Source organism: Euleptes europaea, chromosome 19, assembly GCF_029931775.1.
Source record: "Euleptes europaea isolate rEulEur1 chromosome 19, rEulEur1.hap1, whole genome shotgun sequence".
In the NCBI taxonomy this organism is placed as follows: domain Eukaryota; kingdom Metazoa; phylum Chordata; class Lepidosauria; order Squamata; family Sphaerodactylidae; genus Euleptes; species Euleptes europaea.
The window spans coordinates 13,467,523-13,494,103 of NC_079330.1; the positions used below are offsets into that span (position 1 = coordinate 13,467,523).

Genomic DNA, 26,581 nt, shown 5'->3' on the forward strand with positions numbered 1-26,581 from the left:
GTCTGCATCGGAATCAGTTTTTGCAAATAAGTATTCTAAAAGCAGAGCACCGGCATGCAGCAAGATGGGAAACCGTATGGGAGCCAAAGGGACCGGGTCAGCGAATGCTCTTAGGATGCAGTTTTGCATTGCTGTAGTGCCAGGGTTCTTAAAACGGCATCGGCGGCATCCTGCGAAAAACTTGAATCCGGTGCATGGCTGCGACAGCGTTCGACCGGCGTGCCAAAGGCACAAAGCTCAGGGGCTGGAGTTTCGAGCGTGTCTGCTTAATGGTCAGTCTGCCCTAATTTTCTACTGCCTGCCTCTCTTTTCCCCCACTCCCCCCCCCCAAATAAATATTAATCAATGCAGACTCAGCTTTGGGTCCTCTCGGTTTCTGGGCCCTGTGGGTTCAGTGCTCCAGCAGCCGTATCTACGCCAGCGTGGTATAGTGGTTAAGAATGGTGCTTTGGAGCTGTCGACTCTGATCTGGCGAACCGGGTTGGATTCCCCGCTCCTCCACATGAGCGGCAGAGGCTAATCTGGTGAACCGGGTTGGTTTCCCTGCTCCTACATATGAAGCCAGCTAAGTGACCTTGGGCTAGTCACACACGCTCAGCCCCACCTCCCTCACAGGGTGTCTGTTGTGGGGATAGGAAGGGAAGGTGACTGTAAGCCGGTTTGATTCTTCCTTAAGTGGTAGAGAAAGTCGGCGTGTAAAAACCAACTCTTCTTCTGTTCTGGGCCCTGCGGGTTCAGTGCTGCAGCAGCCGTAGCTACGCAGCGCTCCTTCGGCTTGGCATTTCCAAGATGCTGGGTCTCCAGCGGGACCACTTTGCCTGCCGGATGCAGCTCGTTTTGATTGGGCGGCGTCCGCTGCAAGAAGCCGGCAGCCTTGTCTACATTCTCGTCAGGTGGAGTCGCGTGCCTGGCATCCCGAGAGCCAAACCGAAGACACTTGGAGAAGGGGACAGCCAAGGACAACTGCAAAGGATGCCATTTGCTCAGAGCCATGGGGATGGAAAAAGACCTCTGGGTTATTATGGGGTTGGGGTTTTTTTTGGTTATATCAAGGTAGAAGAAGAGTTGGTTTTTCTCTGCTACTTAAGGAGAATCAAACCAGCTTACAATCCCCTTCCCTTCCCCTCCCCACCCCACAACAGACACCTTGTGAGGTGGGTGGGGCTGAGAGAGCTGTGACTGGCCCAAGGTCACCCAGCTGGGTTAATGTGGAGGAGTGGGGAAACCAACCCGGTTCTCCAGATCAGACTCGACCGCTCCAAACCATTGCTCTTACCCACTACACTGGCTCTCTAATTGGATTTCTTTCTCCTTCCAAAAGGCTTTTTATAGATAGATAGATAGATAGATAGATAGATAGATAGATAGATAGATAGATAGATAGACAGACAGACAGACAGACAGACAGACAGACCGAAACGCATCTGGTCAGATTTTGGTCATTTTATGTACTAACATCAACTGTAGGGTTGCCACTTCCAGGTACCAGCTGGGGATCTCCTGCTATTATAAATGATCTCCAACAGTAGAGATCAGTTCCCCTGGAAAAGATGGCTGCTTTGGCAATTGGACTCTATGGCGTTGAAGTCCCTCCCCTCCCCAAACCCTGCCCTCCTTAGGCTCCGCCCCAAAAACCTCCCGCCGGTGGCAAAGAGGGATCTGGCAACCATAATCAACTGCTGTGTTGGTATCATTTGTAACTATGTTTGTGCTTTTTAAGAAGTCTGTATATTTTAAGCCCTGTGTTTTTAAATGCCTTTGTGCACAATATATAATAAAAACAAATGTATTGGTTCTTATATTAGATAGTGTTTAGTTCGACCCCTTTGGTTTCCCTTGACTTTTAGGTTGAGTTTCTTTGTTCCCCTTTTTTTTCAGTATGGGTAGTCTCTCCTCCACTACCACCAAATTTTTCAGCCTAAATATGGTTCAGCAGATGGGGGGGTTGCTGAATTTAATGTGGTGAGGTGTAATTCTGTGGGAAATATAAGAAGTTTTCTAGCATTTTGCCTTTTTGTTCTACCTTTTCAACTACTGTGCTCTTACCAGTGCAATATGGGGGGTTACCGAGCTTTGCATTCCCTGCGATGTATTAAGAGTTTGAAAATGTTATAAAAAACATCGCTTTAAAAGGGTTTTTGGATACCACGGCTTATAAATGGTTGGAAGACGTCTTCACAGCTAAAGGGGCCAAACAAAGTGCAAACAGTATATTTTATAACCTTTACAAACTCTTAATACATCGCTGGGAATACAAGGGCGGTAACCCCCATGGTCTCAGGTGCTGGTGTGTCAGGAGCAAGCTAACTTGTACTTAGTTTGGAGAAGGGAACAGGGTGTGTGCAGGCAGAATTTGGAGCATCTGTTCTTTCCCCATTTGTGTGTACAAAAGCGCATGCAGCTGAAATCTGCAGGACGTGGGGCAGGGAATAAATAAGAGGGGGGAATAAATAGGAGAAGTTAGTTTATTTACAGTCATTTGACCAGCAGAGAAGAAGAAGAAGAGTTGGTTTTTAAATGCCAATTTTCTCTACCTTTTAAGGAGCATCAAAGAAACTTACAATCTCCTTCCCTTCCTCTCCCCACAGCAGACACCCTGTGAGGTAGGTGGGGCTGAGAGAGTTCAGAGAGAACTGTGACTAGCCCAAGGTCACCCAGCTGGCTTCGTGTGCAGGAGTGGGGAAACCAACCCGGTTCACCAGATTAGAATCCGCTGCTCATTTGGAGGAGTGGGGAATCAAACCCGGTTCTCCAGGTCCTGGGGAAGGTGATACATTTCAGGGGAACAATAGTTCCAGTTTTTGTATCTGCATACCTGGGAGCAAATGTCAAAAATGGCACTCAGGCTTGTTGGTGTTACCTAACTCTGCCCATCTCCTCCCTGTTGCATACAGAGGGTATTGAAAAAGCCTGACCTAGAACCGGGAGGTTGGCTCCATGTATCCGGAATCCACCACGGACTCTCCGGCTAGATTCTCGAACAGACAGACGGGCTCCCCAGGCATGATCTACAGGTAAGCTGGCGCCGTGTTTCCCTAATTTCTGAAGCGTTCTTCAGGAGATTTGCTTAGGCTGCAATTCTGCAGGAAATGCAAGAAAACCACGTACACTTGGGGGAGGGGGATTGGGTGCAGAATTCATCTTCCTAAAAATGTCATTCTTCATTCAAAACGAAATCAAGTTGCTAACCTGTATGACCACGACAAAATATTGAAAAGTGCACGTGCGACATTTCTCCCAAAATCCCAGAAACCAATGGGGTGGCTGATAAAAAAATGTTCTGGTGAACGGGAGGACCAGCAACGTCAGGATTAAGTTTGCAAAATAGTAAAACTTACCCAGTGCCACACAGCCACAAGGGCCAAAAGAATCCTAGAAACCAGTGGGGTGACTGATAAAAATTTCTAGTGTATGGGAAGACAAGCAAAGTCAGGATTCAGTTTGCAAAATAGTAGAACTTGCCCAGTGCCACACAGCAGCAAGGGCCAATAGAATGAAGGAAGTGGAGCTTAGCAGCAGCAGGTGGAGGAACAAAAGGGTGCTGAGCCCCATTGGAATAAATGCCAAATGCTCTGGGGCAATTTAGTGGGAGAGTTTTGTTTCCATGAAGGCAACTTTGAAGCGGGTATCAAAAGGGATATCAAAAGGAGCCCCGTGGTGCAGAGTGGTAAGCTTCAGGTAAGGTTTCAGGTAGCCGGCTCAAGGTTGACTCAGACTTCCATCCTTCCGAGGTGGGTAAAATGAGTACCCAGCTTGCTGGGGGTAAAGGGAAGATGGCTGGGGAAGGCATTGGCAAACCACCCCGTAAACATAGTCTGCCTAGTAAACGTCAGGATGTGATGTCACCCCATGGGTCAGGAATGACCCGTTGCTTGCACAGGGGACCTTTACCTTTATCAAAAGGGAGCGAATACTTGGCACGACCCTGCACGGAAGTTGTTCGTTTATCGGCGAACCCCTCTTGGCGTGCTGAGGCTTCCACCTGTCTCGCCACCTGCTGATCCGATGGTACCCCATCCTGGCTACCTACCTTGCGACGCAGAGCATTCGCACACATTCCCAGTGGTAGCAGACTGTGGTTTTTATCCTCAATATACCTCACAGTCTCCTAAGGCAACGTAGTGTCTGGGATAGGGGAAGCAGCTCCCCGTGGGAGGGAAGGAAGAATGGCTTTCTGGTTGCTGACCATGGCTGGTCAAATGGGCCTGGTGTTGGTGAACAGTGAAGATGGCTGTCCCTCCCTTCACCACGTCATAAGTCCAAGGTGGCCTCGTACAGCCAGTTGGTAGAGAATTTTGAATTTTTCTCAGCATGAGCAGAAACATGGCTATATTCTCCATCGGGGGAGTTCTGAGCAGAGGATGGCTCTGGGTTCAGGAGACAGAGCTTAGGTAAGACGTCATCCCATGGGTCACTTTCCCAGGCACGATACCTCCCCCGCTGATTGCTACCCACCGGGTGCTGCATTGATGGCCAGGAATTGCAGCTGCCGTGGCCTCCCGGAGAAGATGGCATATAACCTAGCAGTGGCAGTTGCCCTGTGCTGCTGTCACTGCTCGGGCTAGTGATGGCTTATTTATTTTTATTTATTTTAAATGTATTTATTGATAATATTGATAATCAACTTCGCTGCCGTCACTGCTTGGGCAAACGTTTCAGAAGGTTCCTCTGTAAGCAGCCCCTACACTGCCGAGGAGAGGGCGGTGTGTTTTGGACGCATTCCTAACCCTCTCCTTTGGTCCCCGAAAGCTGTATTCAGTTGGAGGAACGGATTTAGGAAAACACACACGAGCTACCTCGCAAAGATGGGGGCCTGAGCATTGGGGATGGGATTCACCACCCCTCTTTGTTCCACTGCCCATAAAAACTGGTGCAGTTTTGATCCTAAGTGCTAGAGGGATGTCAAGGAGTTGATTTTGCACCCGGCCAAGCAGTGGCCTCAAGTGCTCCCTCTGAACATTTCCCCTGTAGCCATGATTGTCAGTTCTTGATAGCGAGAGCCGAAATTGCTCTCTGCCCTGGTGATTGGGTGGTCTGGCCCTCGCTGGTAGATCCCCTGGAGGAAAGTGCAGCGTATTGGGCACGAACTCTGTAGAGTTTGTGCCCAACATACCCTTCCTTGTGCTAGTTTAATAATTAATCACGTTGCGTTTCCCTTATCCAGACATCTGATATCTGGACTGACCCGAAAACCAGAGTTTTTGAGCCCGCAGGCAGGCATTACTCACAGGACCTCAGCAGCACGCCAGTTTGCTTTCTGATGGTTTAATGTGCACAAAATTATTTAAAACATTGTTTAAAATAACATTCAGGCTGTGGGTATAAAGTGTATATAAAACATAAATGAATTTCATGTTTAGATTTGGGTCCCATCCCTAAGGTATCTCATTATGCATGTGCAAATATTCCAAAATATGGAAAGATCCAAGATACGCACCACTTCTGGTCCCAAGCAGTTCCGTTAAGGGATACTCAGCCTGTAATAGTTAGAGGCTGGAGGATGTCCTATGTACAGCATTCTGGGAAATCGAGGGGACAGCTTAACTTCTGGAATATCAGTGGAAGTTTCTGGATCGTGTGGCTAGAAATTGAGAAGGGAGGGTTTGTTGCTTCCCTGCACCTGCTTGTGGGCTTGCTCCCCCTTTCTGGGTCTACATTATCCCTTTGGTTACTGGGAAACGGATAAGGAAGTGAAGCTCAATGGAATCCTCCAAGAACGAATTGCCCGTTCTCCGTGTAGCTGCCCTGTCTCTGTCCTAGGGGACTCGCAGTCTAAAATTCAACAATGAGGAGGAAAAAAAGAGGGGAGGACGATGGGACTGGCAAGGCTAACCAGGGAGAAATGTGAGCAAGTGTGCTGTCAGGATTTGCACCCAAGTCTGTTTTCGTGCTGACGGAACTCCGCCTAAAGACTGTGGGTTTACGTGCATGGGTGTTTCTCAGGTTCTCGCATCGGATGCTGGAGACATCGCAGCCCAAAAAGCCTTCACTTATGTCGCTGTGCGGACTGCGCCGGCCCTCGCTTTCCGCTCAGTCCTGTCTCCGGTGCTCGGGCGGACAGGAACCGCTCCCAACACCCTTCCTTAGTGCTTGCAAACCCGAGATTCCCCCAGGCGACGTGAACACTCTCCTTCCACTTGGTGGTGCTGTCGCCCAAGCTTTTGCCGGCTCATCCTTAAGCGCCGAGAAGGAACTGTGCGGAGAGAGCTTTTGACGGAAAGCCCAGAAAATCCCTGGCTGGGGACGGGGAGGTGGGACCAGGTTGTCCTTGTTTTCTTTTCCTGTGACCTACGGAACATTTCTTCTCTCTTTTCCTTTTGCTGTCGGAAGTGCTCGCTACGGGAGTCCCAAACGACAGCTCCAGTTTTACAGGTAACGGCGTCCTTTTTTCTTCTTGACAATACTGCGCGTCCGACTCGCTCGTGGGGATAGCTGTGGGCAGGTGAATGTTAACCTTTCGTGGTCTTCCGGGGGTTTCCTGGTGCCTGTCTCCCCAGATTCCCCTTTGCGCTGTGTCGAAATGTGTGCCCTTTTCCTCCTGGCTTTAGAAGAATTGTGGAAGAAACTATAACTGCGCCTCCATTTCTGAGAACTCTGTGTATCCTGAATTTCTGAGAACTCTTTGCATCCTGAATTTCTGCCTGTTGGGGGAATGGGGGTACTGGTAGTCTGTGCACTTTGAGGGGATGGGCAAGCTATACGTTTTGAAAATTCTTGTTTGGCTCAGCTCATGAATGGGACAATCCCTTTTCGATACCCTCTCTTTGTAAAAGTTCTTTATTTATAATGACCCCCTCCCCCTTTCTTCCATGATTAGGGCTGCCAACCTCCAGGTGGTGGCTGGAGATCTCCCACTATTACAACTCATCTCCAGTTCACCTGGAGAAAATGGCCACTTTGGAAGGTGGACTCTGTGGCATTATACCCCACTGTGGACTCTGTGGCATTATACTCCAGGTGTTTCTCAACTCGGGGCTGGCAACCCCTTTCCATGATAGGATAGGATTCAGAGAGTTCCCAGAGGTCTCCAAACCAGATAATGACCAAACCCAAAACCTGCTTAACTTCAGAAAGGTAGCTGGACCATGTTTCTTTCGAATATATCCTAAACCCTCGTCCTGGCTGATGACCTCTTCACGGAAACGAAAGTGTGTTTTCTACAATTTCATAGAATCATAGAGCTGGAAGGGACCACTAGGGTCATCTAGTCCAACCCCCTGCACACTGCAGGAAATTCACAGCTACCTCCCCCCCCACACCCCCAGTGACCCCTACTCCATGCCCAGAAAATGGCCAAGATGCCCCCCCTCTTATGAACTGCCTATGGTCATAGAATCAGAATTGCCAACAGATGGCCATCTAGCCTCTGCTTATAAACCTCCAGGGAAGGAGAGCTCACCACCTCCCGAGGAAGCCTGTTCCACCGAGGAACCGCTCTAATTGTCATAAACTGTGATGGGGCTTCTTTCTTGTCCCTGGATAGCTGTTGCAGAAAAATGTGTGTAAGTTGGGCAAAAACACATTGTCGCTTTAGCCTCCTTTATTCCCTGTTTCAGCCAGGATCTAACGCACATTCAGCGAAACCCATGCGTTCTGTCCTGGCTGAATCCTGGCTGAAACAGGGAATAAAGGAGGCTAAAGAGAACGTGCGTTTTTGCCCAACTTTTCCTAGTGTGTGTTGATAGCTGCTCTCAAGGATGGCTTCTGTGCAACGCTGAAAGGAGCAGCCAGCCTTGCGACATCTTCAAGTATAGAAGACAGCATTGCTCATTTAGAGCATCATGCAACCTTCTGTCGTGCAAATGGGTGAAAGCTGGGGGTGGCAGTTGCAACAGAAAGAGCAAAGGAGGGTGCGCTGCGCCTTAGCCAGGAAAAAAAAAAGAGGATTTCAGCCACCAAACAATGTGTGCTGCAACCTTTGAAAAGCAACCTTGAGCTTGCAAGTGTAAAAAGCTTCTTCTGTGGCTTTCTCCCTCATGTAAAAAGTACGTTGAGGCATACAGGAGAAGCGAAGCTTTATTACGTGGGTGAAATTGATCTTTGGCTCCTGTAGCTCCGGAAGACAAGGACAGAAGGTTCACTGAGAACTTTTTTTTGTATTAACGTCCCGTGAGACAAGAAGGGTGTGGTTTCTTTGTTCTGTTGATTGGATTTGAACACTACTGCATGCCTTTCCCCACTCCTAGGAGCCAGCGGTAATTGGGGGGGGGATCTAATCCCAACTCTTCTTCTTTATTCCCGCATGCGCTGTCAGGCATTAGAGCTAACACTTATATATATTAGGTTATTGGGGGGGCCCACAGCCCCTGCCACCACGCGTCAGATGTATGAAGCACATACTGGTGCACTGTGACGGTATTGTAGATCAGCTGTGGCTTTAAAGCTAATCCTACAGCCAATCTAATCACCACGTTCAGATCCAAGCACACGTGATAAGCGTTCTCAGCATGAAGTGATGCAAATAAATGAGAACGCCAGATGGAGCAGCAATTATCAAGCCAGGCCAGAAATCAAGAAAAGGGGGGGAAAGCTTTAATTGTAATCCTTGTCACTGGAGTAATTGCATGCCACCGAAAGCTGTTGTAATTCTCTCTAAATTATTCCAGATCTCCTGTGAATCCCAAGGTTTATACAGACATAGCGGTTATTTTGAACAGCGGGCCTACTCAGGAAGCCCACTCACTGTCTTAATTTCCTATTAACGAGTTGAGGTCTGTTTATTGAGTTTGCAGCTGAAGCCCATTGTGCACAGCACACATTGGTTGGCACCTGTGCTGTCACAAACCCCCCGCCATCCCTGGAGCAAAAGTTTCCTTAAAAAAAAAACACCCAGATAAAACAACGAACAAAGGTTTAAATACATAGCTGTACAAAAAAAGGAGGAGGAGAAGAAAAGTGGTTTTTATACCCCAATTGTCTCTGCCTTTAAGGAGTCTCAAACCGACTTACATATCACCTTCTTCTCCCCACAATAGACACCTTGTGAGGTAGGTGGGGCTGAGGGGGTTCAGAGAGAATTGTGACTGGCCCAAGGTCACCCAGCAGGCTTCATGTGGAGGAGGGGGGAATCAAACCCGGTTCACCAGATTAGAGTCCGCCACTCACGTGGAGGAGAGGGAATGAAACCGGCTTCTCCAGATTAGAGTCCGCCACTCCTAACCACTACACCACGTGGGATGACCAAACCAAAAGAAGAAGAAGATGAAGAAGAGTTGGTTTTTATATGCCGACTTTCTCTACCACTTAAGGAAGAATCAAACCGGCTTACAATCACCTTCCCTTCCTCTCCCCACAACAGACACCCTGTGAGGTCGGTGGGGCTGAGAGAGCTGTGATTAGCCCAAGGTCACCCAGCTGGCTTCGTGTGTAGGAGCGGGGAAACAAATCCAGTTCACCAGATCAGCCTCCTCCGCTCACGTGTAGGAGTGGGAAATCAAACCCGGTTCTCCAGATCAGAGTCCACCTCTCCAAACCACCTCTCTTAACCACTACACCATGCTGGCTCATATGGCATTGATCTTAAAAATGTGTTTGCTGCTTGCATCTTTGGTCCCACCTAGAAGGAAAATGGGACGTGCTTCACCGAGTAATGAGGCAACCCTAAAGTCCTTTTCCAGGAACTCCTACCATCTGGGGATGCAGCGGAGTGAAAGTGCAGGAGCTGAGGGAAGCGGGGGGACACTCTCCGAGGTATGGGGTTGACTAAAATCCCGGAAACAGGGTTTCGTTCTTACAAAACAGCTTGCTGATCTGTCGGCCACGTTTCCCGGCGCTCCCCCCATTTGGCGGGCACGTTGCTGGTTCTCAGACCGACGGGGTTGCCCAATTTCAATCGCGCGGCCGTCTTTCAGGGGCCTTGCAATAACTGAGCCGGGCTTTGCCTCGGGTAGCAGCCTCCCTTCTGCCAACATCTGCCCTGGCGGCCTTCCGCTGGCCTCCTCTGGCACGCCGGGTGATGAGGTACATCTGCAAAGAGGATGATGTGTTGGCAAAATCCAGACCAATTAGCTTTTTTTCATCCCCCAGAGCGCGTCCGGGAGGCTGTCCAGGCTCAGTTAATCTGGGAAAGTGCATTAAGAGGAGGGATAAAAGGCAAATAATCTCTCCCCATCATTTTTACCGTCTAGAATGAAGGAGCCACTTAGCCTTGGAATATTCCATGTTAGCGGAATCACCGCGCAGGGAAACAAACGCCAGCGGCTGACCTCTTAGGATCCGTCCGGCTGCCGGGGTCTTGATGCTGAACGCCCTCGTTCTCCCAAACATGCGAGATTCTACCTGCCTGACTATTTTGCTAGCTCCCATCTGATCTCCAGACCCAATTCAAAGAACTGGTTTTATCTTCTAAAGACCTAAAGCCAGCGTGGCTTAGTGGTTAAGAGCAGCGGACTCTCATCTGGAGAACCGGGTTTGATTCCCCACTCCTCCACATGAACGGCGGACGCTCATCTGGAGAACCGGGTTTGTTTTCCCACTCCTCCATGCAAAGCCTGCTGGGTGACCTCGGGCCAGTCACAGTTCTCTTCTAAATCTCTCAGCCCCACCTACCTCCCAAGGCATCTGTTGAGGGGAGGGGAAGGAAAAGTGCTTTTAAGCGGCCTTGAGACTCCTTAAAGGTAGAGAAAAACTGGATATAAAAGAACAGTTCTTCTCTGTGAGTGATCGGTATTCTGAGTACCTTGCTTGTTCCCAGATGAACCTACCTATGTATTGAATCTTCCTCAGAGGTCCCAACCATGAACCTTCAGTGTCTGGAGTGTGGTGGGTGATTACGCAGGACAAGGCACGTTGTCAGACTCTCTTCCAGTGTGGTGTAGTGGTTAAGAGCGATGGTTTGGAGCAGTGGACTCTGATCTGGAGAACCGGGTTTGATTCCCCACTCCTCCACATGAGCAGTGGAGGCTAACCTGGTGAACTGGATTCGTTTCTTCTCTCCTCCACATGAAGCCACCTGAGTGACCTTGGGCTAGTCACAGCTCTCTTCGAGCTCTCTCAGCCCCAACTACCTCCCAGGGTGTCTGTTGTGGGGAGGGGAAGGGAAGGAGATTGTAAGCTGGTTTGATTCTACCTTAAGTGGCAGAGAAAGTTGGCATATAAAAACCAACTCTTCTTTTTCGTAGGCCATCCCTTTCTTTCTCGCTTATCCAGGCAGTTCCTTTTGACAAGCTTTTGGGCTGTCTCAGACTGTTCTTTCTTCTGTTGGCTTCTGCTTCTTGTGCCTTGTGTGCAGTACGCTTTGACATATACCCTGATTTCTGATGAAAATTTTAAAGCCACCTTGGAGATTTGAAAGTGAAAGGGGGGATGCAAATATCTAATTACACGACTTTAAGGCTGACAATGAGGAAATTGAAATTGTTGAAGACTTTCTATTCCCTGGCTCCATCATCAACTAAAAGGGAGACTGCAGCAAAGAAATCAGAAGGAGATTGAGGCAGCCCTGAAGGAGATAGAAAAGATTCTGAAGTGTAAGGATGTGTCACTGGCCACCAAGTATTCCCTATTACGATGTATGGGGTGTGAAAGCTGGACAATGAAGAAAGCTGGTAGGAAGAAAGTAGACTCCTTTGAAATGTGGTGTTGGAGGAGAGTGTTATGGATACCGTGGACTGCCAAAAAAACAAATCAGTGGGTTATACATCAAATCAAGCCTGAACTGACCCTAGAAGCTAAAATGACTAAACTGAGGCTATCATATTTTGGTCACATTATGAGAAGGCAGGAGTCACTGGAAAAGACAGTCATGCTAGGAAAAGTTGAAGGCAGCAGGAAAAGAGGACGACCCAGCAAGAGGTGGATTGGCTCAATGAAGGAAGCCACGGCCCTCAATTTGCAAGACCTGAGCAAGGCTGTCAAAGATAGGACATTTTGGAGGACATTGATTCATAGGGTCACCATGAGTTGGAAGCGACTTGACGGCACTTATTCCTGACTGTGCAGATCCAGAAGGCAGCACATGCAGTGTAGGTCATTTGCATGACGCGTCTTGTCCATTCAGGTACAAAGTGAGTGCAAGCTGTGAGTGATCTGGGATCTGTGCTCAAAAAGTAGGTCCCAGCCATGGTCTTGGGGGATGCATGCCCAGAAGGTCAGACCAGAACCAACTGGTTGAAATTAAATCAAAAGAGTTTCCATCTAGACATTAGGAAGAATTTTCTAACAGTTCGAGCGGTTCCTCAGTGGAACAGGCTTCCTCGGGAGGTGGTGAGCTCTCCTTCCCTGGAGGTTTTTAAGCAGAGGCTAGATGGCCATCTGTCAGCAATGCTGATTCTATGACCTTAGGCAGTTCATAAGAGGGAGGGCATCTTGGCCATCTTCTGGGCATGGAGTAGGGGTCACTGGGTGTGTGTGGGGGAGGTAGTTGTGAAATTCCTGCATTGTGCAGGGGGTTGGACTAGATGACCCTGGTGGTACCTTCCAACTCTATGATGATCAAGGAGGTTCTGCATGCCAGCCACGCATACAAAAAGCTGTCGGGAAAGTTCCTGTATATATGATGCAAATGTAACTTTTTTTAAAAGACTTGACCTTCCCTATAATGTCTGGATCTCCTTTGCAGAAAAGCCTCATAAGTGACTCTTGGGCAAGCGTCAAGCTACTTGATGCAGCATCCGATTCAGACGTGGAGAAAACCACAAAGGCATTTCAATCGGGGGTTCGACCTGCGCACAAAATGATCTGTCCCATCTCAGAAAAGTTGACAGGTGTGCTTGGGTCCAAGATGTGCGTGTCAAGTGTTGTCAAGTCACAACCGACTTATGGCAACCCTGTAGGGTTTTCAAGGCGAGAGACTAACAGAGGTGGTTTGCCATCGCCTTCCTCTGCAGTCCTTAAACCTGGACTGCCAGTCCTGAAGAACTAAGTGCAGGCTGACCATATTTCCTTGAGACAAAAACGGGACAATGGGATGGCAAAAACGGGACAGGGGTTATGTAATATTAGTGTAACCCAATCGGAGCATTTTTTCTATGAGAATTTTCCCAGCCATGCCTGCATGCAGCATAAAACACGTCAGAACTGAAGGAAAGAAACGAAGGTGTAATGAGGTGCAAAATGGGAGAAAATTGACATTTTAATTAAAAAGACGGTACGGCCAGGAAATATGATAAAAACGGGACAGTCACTTTCAAAATGATATGTATGGTCAGCCTAATTAAGCGGCCATTTATGCAGGGTCGATTTTGATGCTTGCTCAAAGCTCCTTTTTTAAACCCGACCTTTAAAATGCCTATTCACGGTCCCAATGCAAGAGGAGAAAGTCAAACAAATTCCACCCCCCACACACTCGCCTGCTTCTTTGTTCCTTCGTTTGCATAGCCATTAGCAATCGTCGTTTGCATAACTAACCCACGGCTGTGATTCTTCATGCTTCCTTGAATGGATACTTCGAGGCGGGGACGGAGCAAATAAAAAAGGTCGCGTTAAAGGGGCTCTTAAGAAATGCGAAGCCGGTCTGTACCGGCTTCGCAGCGACTTCTGGAATGGCGGTTCAGCGTGAAGAACTCAAAAAAATATTCAGGGCACATCAGCCTAGAACGTGTTGCTAATTACCAAGCAGAAACAGCCAGCATGTTCCTACCTATGCAATGCTATTGTTGTTTCTTGGTCATCCCAGAGCATAAGCTTTTAGACAGGCAGTCAACAGCACCCATTCTGCATTACACAAGGGAACACGTTAAATTTTGACACCCTATGTCAGCCTGCCATAAATGAATCTGCATGGGAGCTGTCGGCCTGGGAACTCTGTCCTCAAAGGCTCTGACCATGCAAAGAACGTTCTTTATTGACTGAGGGAGAGAACTTCAAATGAGTCTTTGCTGAGGAAGCACAGCGTTTTGCAGAAGGTTCTGGCCATTAGTGGATCTCTCAACAATGGGCCCTTGAGCTTCACCAAGATTGGAGCACCAGCTTTCCTGTTGTGGACATCGAGGGAAGGAACTCCACCCTGTCCTTGGCAAAGTGATCGCTGGCTCCCTCCAACATGAGGAAGCCCCCTCCGGGCTTCTCCATGGTTGTTTATCACCCTGCATCTTCATCTTCCCTGCCGTAACGACAGCCGCCGAGATGCGGGAGGTGCCTCCTCCCGGCACTTGACAGGTCTCCGCTTATAAAAAGTAAGCGATGATGCCAATACTCATAAGCCAGTTGCTTCTCCAAATGCTTTTAGAGCAAGCGAAGGTCTTGAATAATTTAGCGAAGCAGAGCGAGAGGCGGAGGGATCCTTAATAGGCCTAATGGATTTGCTGCTAAAAATCCTTGGGCCCTGGAGGGACCCCTCTCAGTCTGCGATTGCTTTTGACGCTTGGCGTTGACACTCCCCCATTGAAGCCCCGCCTGTCCGCTTGTTAAGAGCGCCCGGCAGAAACCCTAATAAGTCAGAACTTTTCTTTTAATGAGCAGGATTCCAAGAAACCGGGTGAGTTTGGGATGGAGGCTGGCGCTTTAGGGACCGAGACACGATGCAGGGCTTGTTGACCGGGCTCCGATCTGTATGTTTCAGGAGAGATTGCTAGAATCCCCCAGCTTTTCCACTCAGATTTGTATGACTGAGGTTTTATCGGTGGTGGAGAAAGAGGTTTTGCTAGGTTTTTGAGTATCTGACCTTGAGGTTTCCAGTTACTCTCTATATCTTTCCGGAAATGTGGCTTTTGATGCCATGGTCACTGCATTTGGGCAGTGACAGGAGGAGGAAAGGTAGAGATCTTTTTCAGCTGACCTGGGGGCTGGTTTCTGAGAACTCTTTAGGGAGGGCTTCTTGAAAGTTGTTGGCGAACCGTTTCGGCAATGGCGAAAATGGTTTTATGCAGCAGGGTGGACAGAACGGGACGGGAAGGTACGCTGAACCGCCATCCGCTGGGCTTGTTCAGGATCAGGCAGATCTTGCTTGAGGAGGAATAGTTTTAGAAAGGAAGAAATGTATTTCTTGAAGTCAGTGTACGTTCCTTGTTTAAATGCTAGAGATTATTTGTTATTTGGTCAGTACGTGCGTGTGTAAAGTGCCGCCAAGCCGCAGCCGACTTACGGCGGACCCCTTATGGGGTTTTCAAGGCAAGAGACTAACAGACGTGGTTTGCGTTTGCCTTCCTCTGCTCTTGGTCAGTATAGGGGCTAATTAAAATATTGTGTTCTGAAATCTTCCATGTAGTCCGGGGTTGTGCGTGTATATATCTGAGAGTTCTTTTCCTTAAGTTTCCTGTTCCTGCCTCTTTTTCTTTCTTTTAAAATTTTATTTCACTTTAATTTCAAACCCTCTGCCGTCCTTTCTGCGCTGTCATACATGAAGGCATGCCTGTTTCAATATGTGCCTTTTATCACACATGCCGATCATGGAACGTCAGTGACTATCTGTTTAATACTCACTGAGACCCATGTGCTAGCAGCTAGAGGATTTGGGCTGGGGAGAGCCAAGTTCAAATCCCTGCCTAGCCAGGAACTTCACTGGGTGGCCTTGGTCAAGTCTCTCTCTCTCTCTCTCTGAGGCTAACTTCCCTGGATGGGTTCTTGGATGATGCTAGCCTGAGTTGTTTGAAGGAAGAACAAGATCCAGATGTGCTAAAGAAATCAATGGTTGCTTCTCGCTAGCTCTCACAAGTTGGCTGGCTAAAGAATAGGAGCTCCCCCTCCCCAACACACTTACACACTCTTTACATACTGGTACATTTATTTATTTGTTGGTTTGTTTGTTCAATTTATAACCCGCCCTCCCCGGCCAAGACCAGGCTCAGGGCGGGGAACGTCAAACATATCAATATTAACAATAAAAGTAATAGTTCTAAAATTAAACTATAAAACCCAATTAAAAACCCTTTAAAACTCCAGATGGCGCTTAATTTGGCCCATAGTGCCCGGAATAAGCAGCAGGTAAAAAGGTAAAGTTCCCTGTGCAAAGCACTGGGTCATTCCTGACCCATGGGGTGACGTCACATCGCGACGTTTCCTAGGCAGACTTTGTTTGCGGGGTGGTTTGCCAGTGCCTTCCCCAGGCATCGTCCCTTTACCCCCAGCAAACTGAGTCCTCATTTGACCAACCTCAGAAGGATGGAAGGCTGAGTCAACCTTGATCCAGCTACCTGAAACCGACTTCCGTTGGGATCCAACTCAGGTTGTGAGCAGAGCTTGGACTGCAGTACTGCAGCTTACCACTCTGTGCCACGGGGGGGGGGGGATAGGGAGGCCAGCTGAGGATGATACCCGCAGCTGTCCTCAACTGCTGGCGGAAAAGCTCTGTCTTGCAGGCCCTGCGGAAACCTTTAAGGTCTCGCAGGGCCCTGATGTCACCAGACATGTATATGGGAGTTTAGAACCCAAGCGATGAAGAGGGTTTTGTTCTAAACAAGTCGGCAAGACTGTTGCCTTGAGCACGTGGTGCACAACGCCACATATGCTTGACCTAAAGTCATTGCTATTTCCCTCCTATCTGCGCCACTCAGAACCCATTCCATTTATTTATTTACAACATTTATATCCCTCCTCTCTCCTCGCAGCTAAATATATTTGAAACGGGAATCGGTGACTGCCGTATGATGACTTCTCTTTTGTATAATATTTTTTCCATCTTCTCCGTAAATACCCAAAGTCTTGAGTTTGAGAAGCGCAAGTACAAACCAGGGTTATGCCCGGGTAACTTGTTGTAACAGCATATTCATCTGTTTCTTCCGTTAACTCGTTTTGAAAAAGAAAGGCCCCGTTCTCGCAATTGCCGCCACCACCCCATTTTCTCCTAAGATTGGAAGCTGCCTAAAAACCTCCGAACTGCACCACTGTAGCTGCAATTCAGAATCAATTTTGTTTAGGATCGGAATCGGCACATGGAATCGGGGAGCCTCCCAGAGGTTTCCCATCTGGCTCCCAGTATTGCTCATGGTCTCAAGGTCTCTTGAAACTTTCCGAACGATGTGCCTCTTCCGCTTTCCCCCAAGCTGACAAGCAGACAAAGTGCTCTTCGTCCTTTGCTCCAGTGTGCTCCGAAGAGCCAGTGTGGTATAGTGGTTAAGAGCAGTGGTTTGGAGCGGGGGAGTCTGGTCTGGAGAACCGGGTTTGATTCCCCGCTCCTCCACATGAACGGCGGACTCTAATCTGGAGAACTGGGTTTGATTTCCTGCCCCTCCACATAAGTGGTGGACGCTGATCTGGTGAACCAGATTAGATTTCCCCGCTCCTCCACATGCAGCCTGCAGGGTGACCTTGGACTATTCACAGTTCCCTCAGAACTCTCTCAGCCGCACCTATCTCACAAGGTACCTATTGAGGGGTGGGGGGGAGGGAAGACAATTGTAAGCTGCTTTGAGACTCCGTATGCTACAGAAAAGCAGGGTATAAAAACCAACTCTTTTTCTTCCTCTTTTCTATAGGCCTTGTCACTTAACTGCTGGCTGTGTAGGTGGGCCATTGTCATTTCCAGCAAGCAGTAACTGGGGGGGGGGGAGGGGGGACGGGACCCCACCATGCACAACTATCTGTGTATCTTGCTTGATATAAGATGCTCTCCCTCTCTGTCTTCCCTGCTCCAGCATCATTTTTTCAGACTTTTCAACTTTTCTACCATGCACGAGCTGATGTTTCTCAGCCAGCAGCCATTGCCTGAAGGGACTGGAGAGGGATGCCCATACAAATTAAAACTGGGAAACCTGACAGCTGTATGCTTGTGTTTCTTAAAAGCCCCGTTCTTGCTACATTCCTGCCAGCCAGGTCAATTAGGATCGTTTTCCATCTTCACCACGGGAATGCTTTTGCTTTAGAACAGGGCAGGGTTATCCACTGTGTGCACTTGGGCAGTTCTTGGGAGAACGTTTAAAAAGGCAAAAAGGAACGTTTATAAAGGCAGGAAGGCAGCCTGTGGATAGACCCAGCCGGAGCTATTTTCTTTGCTTTAAGCAGCAGGCGTCCCCAACATTGTCGAGCCTGCAAGCGCTTTGGAGATTTTGACAAAGGGGTTGTGGCTCAGTGGTAGAGGGGCTCAGTGGTAGAGGGGCTCAGTGGTAGAGGGGCTATGGCTCAGTGGCAGAACATCAGCTCAGCATGCAGAAGGTCCCAGGTTCAATCCTCGGCATCTCCAATTAAAAGGACTAGGCAAGTAGGTGACAAAACCGGTTGAATGCAGGCATCTGCCTAAAAGGCCTGCCCACAGAGGAAGTTGCCCAGTGTATCTCTGCATGATCTAGTGTTCTGGCAGAGCTTCTTTCCAAGTCAGTCTTCCCAAGAGACAGATGATTCTGCCACCTTTCTGCATCAAACATGGCTAGATCTCTCCCGTCACTCCTGATAAAGCTTTTCTCCCTCTCCCATAATACCAGAACGTGGGGTCATCTGCTGAAGCTGGAGAGTGAGAGATTCAAAACTGAGAAAAGGAAGTAGTTCTTCATGCAACGCATAGTTAAATTGTGGAACTCCCTGCCCCAGGATGTGGTGACGGCTACCAACTTGGAAGGCTTTAAGAGGGGAGTGGAAATGTTCATGGAGGAGAGGGGTATTCATGGCTACTAGTAAAAATGGATACTAGTCATGATACATACCAATTCTCTCCAGGATCAGAGGAGCATGCTGAATATATTAGGTGCTGTGGAACACAGGCAGGATGCTGCTGCAGCTGTCTTGTTTGGGGGCTTCCTAGAGGTACCTGGTTGGCCGCTGTGTGAACAGACTGCTGGACTTGATGGGCCTGGGTCTGATCCAGCAGGGCTTTTTCTTATGTTCTTATGTTCTTAAAGGGACCCTGCAGAATTGCACTGCTTCAGAGGGGGCTGCCCGTTCCATTTCTGTACTTGTCACAGCTGTGGGGTTTGCTTCCTCTAATCAGGAGGCATGCCCAGACCAGTTACTCTTGCAGAAACACTGAGTATGGGGAGGCTTCTTTGACGGGCAACTTTTAGGCTTTCGCGTTAAAAGTAACCCTCTTTGGATGCAAAAAGCAGCATCCACTTGTAATTCAGGAAAATAAATGTGCTTCCTCTATATGATGCTTCGGTAGGGATGCTTTAGTGCAGCCTTGCAGGCAGAAACTGATCAGGGACTCATACAGAGGCACAAGGCTGAGCTCCTCTGAAGATGGAAAGCTCTTAATTCTGGAGGCACTGGAGTATGCCTCTGGGTCAGATTCAGAAAAAGAGCGTACCTGAGGCTCTGACAGTGCAATCCTATGCAGAGTTACTCCAGTCTGAGAAGAAGAGTTGGTTTTCATATGCCGACTTTCTCTGCCACTTAAGGGAGAATCAAACCGGCTTACAATCACCCTCCCCTCCCCCACAACAGACACCCTATGAGGTAGGTGGGGCTGAGAGAGAGTGACTAGGCCCGGGTCACCCAGTTGGCTTTGTGTGGAGGAGCACAGAAACAAATCCAGTTCACCAGATTAGCCTCCGCCGCTCACGTAGAGGAGTGGAGAATCAAACCCGGTTCTCCAGATCAGAGCCCACCGCTCCAAACCACCGCCCTTAACCACTACACCATGCTGGCTCTCTTGAAGTGAACAAGCTTTGACCGGAGTAACTATCCTTAGAATTGCACCGTGCATTGCGGGAATGTCGGGCTTTTGGGGTAATCGACCCAGAACGGTAGCCATGAACAGGGCCAGCAAGGTGCTGTTTGAAAGGGTGCATGTGATCCTGCAATCCTTTCCCCGGGACTGTATTTCAGAGTTCTGGAAAAAGATACCCAGGGCTCGGGACCTTGAGCTCTCTTGCCCCCTGGCCCGAGGGACAGACAATTAGAAGAAATGGATTCAGTTTCCAGTGGCTGTGACCCCCCCCCCCACACACACACACATACCCTTAAAAGCCAGCGCTAACTCCTTCTCATCCTTGGCGAGCATCTGTGGCCGAGAGCCGCCCTTTATTATTGTCCTAAATGCGAGGATTTCAGAGCAGTGTATCGAAACGAATCCTTGGGGGGATTCTTCATTCCTCTCACAGTCTAATGGGTATTGATTTTTGAGGTCGTTTTATGTTGCGATGGGCAAGGGAATGCATCGCCAGCGCACCCTTCGAAGGCCAAGCGCTATAAAATTAGCATGCGGACAGCCGCTGTCCGGGGGCAAAAAAAAAAAACAGGGCAGGCAACTGATGGGAAGTTTAGCTAAGGGACGGTATTATTTGGGGGATTTTGAACGATTTTTGGCATTTTTTTATTTTTAAAAATATGTATAAACAAAACACAATAGAAAAGACAAAGAAAATCGTATCATGTCCGCACTTACAGTTAAAACAATTACACCAAAGGAGAAAGGAGGGGAAATGTAACAATGATAGTATAATGAACAATATGTTGGTGAAGGATACTGGAAATTATGAGCAATATATAGTAAGATAATAAAGACCATGAAATAATAATTGTCTTAATATTTTAGCATAGCATAGATCATAAGATTTTTTGTTTGGTAATTAATAAACACAATATTTATATTACCCAATGTTTTAAAATGAATTATAAAGCAATACAGATAAAAATACGGTATTATTGAGGGGTCAACCCTGCTAAGCTTCCTAAAAACACTTTCGTAACCTGCTACGTAGGATGTAATACCATGATTGTGAATAAGAATGAAGCGCTAGTTTGCGAGAACAAGATGTCAGTAATTCCCAGTGAAATAAAGTTGTATTCAAGATTGCTTGAATTCAGGGGCACAATCGTATCGGGACGGCTTCTGGAATTTGTGCGGATCTCTCAATCCATTGTCAGTTCCCGGAGCGTTGCCCCGGCCCCAGTTTCTTCCCATTCACTTAAATTCAAACGAACAGAGAAAAACCAATCCGATGTCTTTTTAAACAAACTCAAAAAGCACGCACCAGCATTACAAAGAGCAAGTGTGGTGTAGCAGTGACACCAGGATCTGGGAGACCCGGGTTCGAATCCCTGCTCTGCCACGGAAGCTCGCTGGGTGACTCACTTGGGAAGGGCCGTGGCTCAGTGGTAGAGCATCTGCTTGGCATGCAGAAGGTCCCAGGTTCAATCCCCGGCAGCTCCAGTTAAAGGGACTGGGCAGGTATGTCATGTGAAAGACCCCTGCCTGAGACCCTGGAGAGCCGCTGCCGGTCTGAGTAGACAATACTGACTTGGATGGACCCAGGGTCTGACTCAGTATAAGGCAGCTTCATGTGTTCATGTGACTTTGGGCCAGTCACAGACCCTCAACCTAGCCTACCTTCCTACCTTCCATGGTTATCGTGAGAAATAAAATGGAGGGGCAGAGAATTACATGAGCTGCTTTGGGTCCCTGTGAGGGGGAAGGCAGGGTATAAACCGAGTGAATAAGTAACAGTGAGCAGCAAAGCAGACCACAATCTGATTAGTAAAGTGCTTTTTAGAAGGGTAGGAGAGCTTAATCTGAAATGGGCTTCGGGAACCAGAGGGTGTAATGAGTCTAGTCCACATTTGCGGTTGAATAAAATCGCCCATGGTCCTTTGCATCTAATGGCGTGCACATTTCTGCCACCACAAAGATCCGGTCTGAGCAGGGAAGAAATGCCCACTTAGGAAGCGGCTGTCAGGCTGCTGATGCATCTAGCTCAGGGGGTCTTGCCTTGGCTGGCAGTGTGCCTCCAGGGCCTTAGGCAACAAAAGGTCTTCCCCAACGCCTGCAGCTTGGGATCCTTTGACCCGAGATGCAGCCTGGAACCTGGCGCATGAAACGCACACGTGCTCTGCCACCGAGCTCTGGGCCATCCCGCAGAGGCTGATGCCAGCGTGGAGTAGTGGTTAAGGGCGGTGGTTTGGAGCGGTGGGCTCTGATCTGGAGAACCGGGTTTGATTCCCCACTCCTGCACATGAGCGGCGGAGGCTAACCTGGTGAACTGGATTGGTTTCCCCACTCCTCCACCTGAAGCCAGCTGGGTGACCTTGGGCAAGTCACAGCTCTCTCAGCCTCACCTACCTCACAGGGTGTCTGTTGTGGGGAGAGGAAGGGAAGGTGGTTGTAAGCCGGTTTGATTCTTGCTTAAGTGGTAGAGAAAGTCGGCATAGAAAAACCAACTCTTCTTCTTTCTCTGCCTGCTGGTGCATTGAATCGTCGAAGCGATGTGTCTTTTCAAAAGTGACGGTGTGTCCCCTCCGCAAGCGAGCTGGGGGCAGCCGGCAGGGAGTCCCAGCCACGCTTCCCGGTAGGCCGGCGGAGCCTTCCGATGCTCACAGAGGAAAGGTTTATTTGCACAGCCTGAACTGAAAAGGAAATTGGCAGCTGTGGGCCTGAGCCACAGGAGACTGCTGCAGCGAAAGATGTTGGCTGCGAAGTGAGAATGCAGCAGTCTGCCGCAGAGAGGCCGTGTGCCTTCCCTCTTTCGGGGCAGCACGGAGAGCCAGATTTGCCCTTGTACAAATCTATGGGGAGACCACACTTGGAATACTGTGTACAGTTCTGGTCACCGCACCTACAAAAGGATATTACAGAGCTTGAGAAGGTGCAGAAAAGAGCAACCAAAATGATTAGGGGACTAGAGCAACTGTCCTATGGGGAGCGGTTAAGATGCTTAGGGCTGTTTAGCTTGGAAAGAAGGCGGCTAAGGGGAGACATGATAGAGGTCTATAAAATTATGCTTGGTTTGGAGAGAGTGGACAGGGAGAAGTTTTTCTCCCTCTCCTATAATACTAGAACGCGGGGTCATCTGTTGAAGCTGGAGGGTGAGAGATTCAAAACAGAGAAAAGGAAGTAGTTCTTCACACAACGCAGATTTAAATTGTGGAACGCCCTGCCCCAGAATGTGGTGATGGCTGCCAACTTGGAAGGCTTTAAGAAGGGAGTGGACATATTCATGGAGGAAAGGGGTATTCATGGCTATTAGTTAGAATGGATACTAGTCATGATGCATACCTATTCTCTCCAGGATCAGATGAGCATGCCTATTATATTGGGGCTGTGGAACACAGGCAGGATGGTGCTGCTGCAGTGGTCTTGTTTGTGGCTTCCTAGAGGCCCCTGGTTGGCCACTGTGTGAACAGACTGCTGGACTTGATGGGCCTGGGTCTGATCCAGCAGGGTTTTTCCTATGGCTCCCAACTTGGAAGGCTTTAAGAGGGGAGTGGATATGTTCGTGGAGAAGAGGGCTATCCATGGCTACTAGTTAAAATGGATACTAGTCTATGCATGCCTATTCTCTCCAGGATCAGAGGAGCATGCCTATTTTATTAGATGCTGTGGAACGCAGGCAGGATAAATGCTGCTGCAGTCACCTTGTTTGTGGGCTTCCTAGAGGCACCTGTTGGCCACTGTGTGAACAGACTGCTGGACTTGATGGGCCTTGGTCTGATCCAGCAGGGCCTTTCTTTTGTTTTTACGGTATGTTCAGATTGTGGGGAAGGGTTTGAGGACATGGGCTGTCCTCTCCAGGTCTTGGGGTGGGGGGAGGAAAAGGAGTTGTTTTTTATATGCTGACTTCCTCTACCTTTTTAAGGAGAATCAAACCGGCTTACAATCACCTTCCCTTCCTCTCCTCACAACAGATACCTTGTGAGGTAGGCGGGGCTGAGAGAACTGTGACTAGCCCAAGGTCACCCAGCTGGCTTCATGTGGAGGAGTGGGGAATCATACCCGGTTCTCCAGATTGGAGTCCTCCGCTCTTAACCGCTACGCCACACTGGCTCACCACAATGAAGGCCTTGGACAGGCCTGACAGGAGAGCCAGCGTGGTGTAGTGGTTAAGAACGGTGGTTTGGAGCAGTGGAGTCTGATCTGGAGAACCATGTTTGATTCCCCACTCTTCCACATGAGCGGTGGAGGCTAATCTGGTGAACTGGGTTTGTTTCCCCACGCCTACACAGGAAGCCAGCTGGGTGATCTTGTGCTAGTCACACTCTCTCAGCCCCACCTACCTCCCAGGGTGTCTGTTGTGGGGGGGGAAGGGAAGGAGATTGTAAGCCGGCTTGATCCTTCCTTATGTGGTAGAGAAAGCCGGCATATAAAAACCAAATCTTCTTTTTCTTCTTCTCATGCTCTCCAATTTTTTGTGGATTCTTTTTGTTAGATTTTTTAGCCTCCCCTTCTTCGAAAGAGCCCAGGGTAGCAGACATGGCCTCCCTCTGTACAGTCATCATCTTGACAACCCTGTGAGGTACATTGGACTGAGAGGGAGGGAGCGATTGGGGATTTGAACCCCGGTCTCCCTGGCCCCAATGTGGCATTAACCACTATATCACACCCGCTGAAAGCAGGCAGCTTGGTCCCGTACTGGTCAATGAGCAAGAGGATAATGATGGAAGGTTTTTTTGATTGGTTGTAAACTGTATGCATCGGGCCTGAATGATTTTGGGCCGTGGCACGGTTGCGCAAAAAGGAAGGCAGTGCCTCTGAACATGGGCAGAAGGCCCTTCCCGCTGAATACTCCACAGGAAGCCCATCTGCCTTTGGCATGTTTCTTCTTTCTTTCTTTTTTCCTCCCCCTGTTCTTAGACCGAGGTCTTGAACAATAAAACCGGCACACTTAAATAAGACCCATATCTGAAAACACCTCCCTCTCGTAAGACGATGGAATGCTCCCTCTTTAAAGGAGATAAACCGAGATAAACCGAGATAAACGGATCACCCCCATATTGGCGAGAATTCCTGCCCCCCATAACAAGAGACAAAATAGTCCCCTTTTTGCTGATGGCTAGAGATCCAAATATAACACTGGCCGTGGCCAAATCTCTCTCCATCCTATTTTCCTCTAAGAAATAACTGCTCAGGACCTACGGGTCACAGGAGCAAAGAAGGAAAGGAAAACACCTCCCTTCGACTCTTCTCTGCAGCCTCTAAAAAAAAACGTAAGGAAAAAACACCAATGCTATATAAGTATGGCTAGTATGAAAAAAATAGCACTAGGCTCAAGGATATATGCAAATTACAAATTTATGTATATGTATATAAACTAAATTACACAAGCTAACTATAAAAGTGCATAAGCTAACACCCATGTGAAAATTTCCATAACCAAATTATTTGCAAAATATTTTCTACATAATACACAAATGCTTTATTGTCTAGTCTATTATACTATTGTGCGATTTCCACAGTTTTTGTAATATCAAAAAAGTAAACTGGTAAGCAAATGTTCGTGCCCAAAGGGCTAACATTAGCAGTACAGTTCTTTGGGAATGAAATTCTTTGCCAGAAAGGATTGTAAGGAACGCCTTCCGGATTGTACTTCTGTGTTTTCGGCCCTAGGGGCTTCATCAGCAGTTAAAAGGCTCAAACAGCTCACAGTCACCCCAAACGGGGCTTATCTGCTTCAAGGAACCTCTCTGGGCTGGATCAGCTTTCAAGTTGCAATCCTATTTTCCTCTAAGAAATAACTGCTCAGGACCTACTAGTCATAGGAGCAAAGAAGGAAAGGAAAACACCTCCCTTCGACTCTTCTCTGCAGCCTCTTAAAAAAACGAGCAAAAAAATCAGTATGCTGAGGGTCAGAGTCCTCTAAGAGGAACTGAACCTTTTGCTCTAAAGTTGCTCGAGGAAACGTGGACCATTTATTAAAACGCAGCCTGATCCGTTTTAGCCTAAGTTGGGACACCTAAGGGCATTGCAAAAGAATATGTATTTGGAATGTTTCCAGGTTGGAAGTCGGGAAGACTTCCAGGCAGGGTTAAGCTTTGCACACCTTGTTTTTTTCAGAGGCTAAGCCCTGTTTGGCCGGATCAGATTGACAAGTCTATGCTAGCAAGGTCTCCAAGAACTGTCACCGGCTCCAGCTGAAATGTCAGCGTCTGCAGGGGAACAAAACGTTTTTGCTCTGGGAAGAAGACCGCGTGGTCCTCCGGGGCTTGCCGCTTAAGGGTCGGAGGCCGCATGTTTTTAAAAAGTTGTATGGGAAATCTGGAGCCACGGGGCTTTTCTGAATCGAAACTGGAGGCAGAAGAAGAACTCAACCTAAACTCAGACAAAGAACTTAAAAGTTGAGCTGGGAATTGTAACAAAATACTGATCTTATTTATTAAACAGTGTACACTGAATTAAAAACACTGGGCCTTAAATATACAGGCTGATCCGTTAAAATAATATATAAAAATAGTTGCTAGTTTTCAACATAGCTGATGATACAGAATCAATGTAAATGACCAATAAATAACCCAAACGTGTTTCTGCCTTTGCGGCCTTCTTCAGTGGTCAATTATACATTCACATATTTTATAAACACATCCAGAAATATCATCAACTATGTTGAAAACTAGCAAACATTTTTATATATTATTTTAATGGATCAGCCTGTATATTTAAGGCCCAGAGTTTTTAATTCAGTGTGCACTGCTTAATAAATAAGATCAGTATTTTGTTATAATTTTCAGCTCAGCTTTTAAGTTCTTTTTCGAAACTGGAGGCACCTGGGACCGGAAAGCATATTATGAGCTCCCAGAGCAATGGCCAGACATTATCTTCGTGGGGCGGGGGGGGGGGGGCAGGTAAGACAGCAACAATTGCTTCGGGGATCCCCCTGCGCATTTATTTATTTTATTGACTTTCTTGTTTTCCTTTCTCACTGAGACTCAGGGCGGATTCCAGAGTGTAAATCAATGCAATCGATAGGATGTGACACAGGCAACATAATCGCACTAGGATTACAGAAATTTGAAACGGGGCAAAAAAAATACGAGACATGATACATTAAACAATGCCGCAAGTAGT

The 26,581-nt window shown here is 48.1% G+C and overlaps 1 protein-coding gene across 2 annotated transcripts in view; it reads left to right on the top strand.

Moving 5' to 3' along the window:
• The first annotated feature begins 2,891 nt into the window (after positions 1-2,891).
• Positions 2,892-26,581, top strand: part of KCNAB2 (potassium voltage-gated channel subfamily A regulatory beta subunit 2) — a 73,064-nt gene continuing 49,374 nt past the window's right edge. Inside the window, exons 1-2 of one of the 2 annotated variants that reach the window (XM_056864905.1) lie at positions 2,892-3,014; positions 6,331-6,372. In XM_056864905.1, coding sequence (XP_056720883.1) covers positions 2,938-3,014; positions 6,331-6,372 — 119 coding nt within the window. In that variant the 5' untranslated portion in view covers positions 2,892-2,937. The remainder of the gene's footprint in view (positions 3,015-6,330; positions 6,373-26,581) is intronic. The other variant, XM_056864906.1, reaches the window with a different exon arrangement.